General features: G+C 49.9%; 1 protein-coding gene across 1 annotated transcript; it reads left to right on the top strand.

The window, feature by feature from the left end:
* Positions 1-601: 601 nt before the first annotated feature.
* On the top strand, positions 602-2,633 carry LOC142069735 (uncharacterized). The gene is made up of 2 exons (XM_075121935.1): positions 602-1,540; positions 1,929-2,633. The coding sequence occupies exons 1-2, from the start codon at positions 961-963 to the stop codon at positions 2,468-2,470; spliced, it is 1,122 nt and encodes a 373-aa protein (XP_074978036.1). The 5' UTR covers positions 602-960; the 3' UTR covers positions 2,471-2,633.
* Positions 2,634-3,303: the final 670 nt, after the last annotated feature.

The following is a 3,303-nucleotide window of genomic DNA, read 5'->3' as shown; positions in this document are numbered from 1 at the left end:
CCATGTTCAATTCTTCCCTGGGCCAGCTTAGAACAACATGAGCATTTAGCCTTTACTGTTGAAGCTGTTCCCCTTTAATTAACTATTGATTGGGCCCAAGCAAATGCTAAGAGTATAAAGCCCTCCATAGCACAGTGGTTTGGGTGTTCACCTGGGATGTCAAAGCTGTCAGTTCTATTCCCCTCTGTGCCTGGGGAGATGAAGGGCTTATGGAAAAGTATCTGCCAGCAAGGGGCACTTTTAAAAAAACAGGAATCACTTTTTTGCCCCCTGCAGCCAGCTAGTGTACCCTGTGAGTTGTTTGCTAAGAACCAACCAACAAGTGAGAAACTGCCACCAACACTGTTCTCCTTCAGTCAGCACCTGAAACATGCAAGTTATCAATCACTCATAGGGAATCATGCAACAGTTTAGTATCTTCAAGCGTCCCCTGACAACAACAGATGGTCCATAGATAGCATGACACCTTGTTCCTACCATAATGGTCCTGCACCTGTGTAGCTGTAGGAGTACCTATGCAACAAGGAGATGCAAATGCAACAGGGAAGACTTTGGGTGCTCTGATGTATGCAACTGGGGTGGTGATGAGCAAGCAACAGACTAAGCCCTGGTCTACACTAGGACTTTAGATCGAATTTAGCAGCGTTAAATCGATTTAAACCTGCACCCGTCCACACAATGAAGCCCTTTATTTCGACTTAAAGGGCTCTTAAAATCGATTTCCTTACTCCACCCCTGACAAGTGGATTAGCGCTTAAATCGACGTTGCCGGCTCGAATTTGGGGTACTGTGGACACAATTCGATGGTATTGGCCTCCGGGAGCTATCCCAGAGTGCTCCATTCTGACCGCTCTGGACAGCGCTCTCAACTCAGATGCACTGGCCAGGTAGACAGGAAAAGAACCGCGAACTTTTGAATCTCATTTCCTGTTTGGCCAGCGTGGCAAGCTGCAGGTGACCATGCAGAGCTCATCAGCAGAGGTGACCATGATGGAGTCCCAGAATCGCAAAAGAGCTCCAGCATGGACTGAACGGGAGGTACGGGATCTGATCGCTGTTTGGGGAGAGGAATCCGTGCTATCAGAACTCCGTTCCAGTTTTCGAAATGCCAAAACCTTTCTGAAAATCTCCCAGGGCATGAAGGACAGAGGCCATAACAGGGACCCGAAGCAGTGCCGCGTGAAACTGAAGGAGCTGAGGCAAGCCTACCAGAAAACCAGAGAGGCGAACGGCCGCTCTGGGTCAGAGCCCCAAACATGCCGCTTCTATGATGAGCTGCATGCCATTTTAGGGGGTTCAGCCACCACTACCCCAGCCGTGTTGTTTGACTCCTTCAATGGAGATGGAGGCAATACAGAAGTAGGTTTTGGGGACGAAGAAGATGATGAGGAGGAGGTTGTAGATAGCTCACAGCAAGCAAGCGGAGAAACCGGTTTTCCCGACAGCCAGGAACTGTTTCTCACCCTAGACCTGGAGCCAGTACCCCCCGAACCCACCCAAGGCTGCCTCCTGGACTCAGCAGGCGGAGAAGGGACCTCTGGTGAGTGTACCTTTTAAAATGCTATACATGGTTTAAAAGCAAGCATGTGAAAGGATTACTTTGCCCTGGCATTTGCGGTTCTGCCTTTGCAAAAGGTTTCTGGGGAGGGCAGCCTTATTTCGTCCTTCATGGTAGGACACTTTACCACTCCAGGCCAGCAACACGTACTGGGGAATCACTGTAGAACAAAGCATTGCAGTGTATGTTTGCTGGCATTCAACCAAAATCCGTTCACGCGGTGGGAGGAGGCAAAATGCGACCTTGTAACGAAAGCACATGTGCTATGTATGTAATGTTAACTTTCAAGGTTTACCCTGAAAGAGTGTAGCCACTGTTTTATAAAATGTGTCTTTTTAAATACCGCTGTCCCTTTTTTTTTCTCCACCAGCTGCATGTGTTTCAATGATCACAGGATCTTCTCCTTCCCAGAGGCTAGTGAAGCTTAGAAAGAAAAAAAAACGCACTCGCGATGAAATGTTCTCCGAGCTCATGCTGTCCTCCCACACTGACAGAGCACAGACGAATGCGTGGAGGCAAATAATGTCAGAGTGCAGGAAAGCACAAAATGACCGGGAGGAGAGGTGGAGGGCTGAAGAGAGTAAGTGGCGGGCTGAAGAGAGTAAGTGGCGGGCTGAAGACAGGGCTGAAGCTCAAAGGTGGCGGCAGCGTGATGAGAGGAGGCAGGATTCAATGCTGAGGCTGCTGCAGGACCAAACCAGTATGCTCCAGTGTATGGTTGAGCTGCAGCAAAGGCAGCTGGAGCACAGACTGCCACTGCAGCCCCTCTGTAACCAACCGCCCTCCTCCCCAAGTTCCATAGCCTCCACACCCAGACGCCCAAGAACACGGTGGGGAGGCCTCCGGCCAACCAGCCACTCCCCCACAGAGGATTGCCCAAAAAAAAGAAGGCTGTCATTCAATAAATTTTAAAGTTGTAAACTTTTAAAGTGCTGTGCTTAAAGTGCTGTGTGGCATTTTCCTTCCCTCCTCCACCACCCCTCCTGGGATACCTTGGTAGTCATCCCCCTATTTGTGTGATGAATGAATAACGAATGCATGACTGTGAAGCAGCAATGACTTTATTGGCTCTGCAAGCAATGATTAAAGGGAGGAGGGGAGGGTGGTTAGCTTACAGGGAAGTAGAGTGAACCAAGGGGCGGGGGGGTTCATCAAGGAGAAACAAACAGAACTTTTACACCGTAGCCTGGCCAGTCATGAAACTGTTTTTCAAAGCTTCTCTGATGCGTACCGCGCCCTCCTGTGCTCTTCTAACCGCCCTGGTGTCTGGCTGCGCGTAACCAGCAGCCAGGCGATTTGCCTCAACCTCCCACCCCGCCATAAACGTCTCCCCCTTACTCTCACAGATATTGTGGAGCACACAGCAAGCAGTAATAACAGTGGGAATATTGGTTTCGCTGAGGTCTAAGCGAGTCAATAAACTGCGCCAGCGCGCCTTTAAACGTCCAAATGCACATTCTACCACCATTCTGCACTTGCTCAGCCTGTAGTTGAACAGCTCCTGACTACTGTCCAGGCTGCCTGTGTACGGCTTCATGAGCCATGGCATTAAGGGGTAGGCTGGGTCCCCAAGGATAACTATAGGCATTTCAACATCCCCAACAGTTATTTTCTGGTCTGGGAATAAAGTCCCTTCCTGCAGCTTTTGAAACAGACCAGAGTTCCTGAAGATGCGAGCATCATGCACCTTTCCCGGCCATCCCACGTTGATGTTGGTGAAACGTCCCTTGTGATCCACCAGAGCT

This window comes from Caretta caretta, chromosome 21 (assembly GCF_965140235.1).
Source record: "Caretta caretta isolate rCarCar2 chromosome 21, rCarCar1.hap1, whole genome shotgun sequence".
NCBI classification, from domain to species: domain Eukaryota; kingdom Metazoa; phylum Chordata; order Testudines; family Cheloniidae; genus Caretta; species Caretta caretta.
Note: the sequence above shows the minus strand (reverse complement) of the source record. Positions and strands in the feature narration are given on the sequence as shown.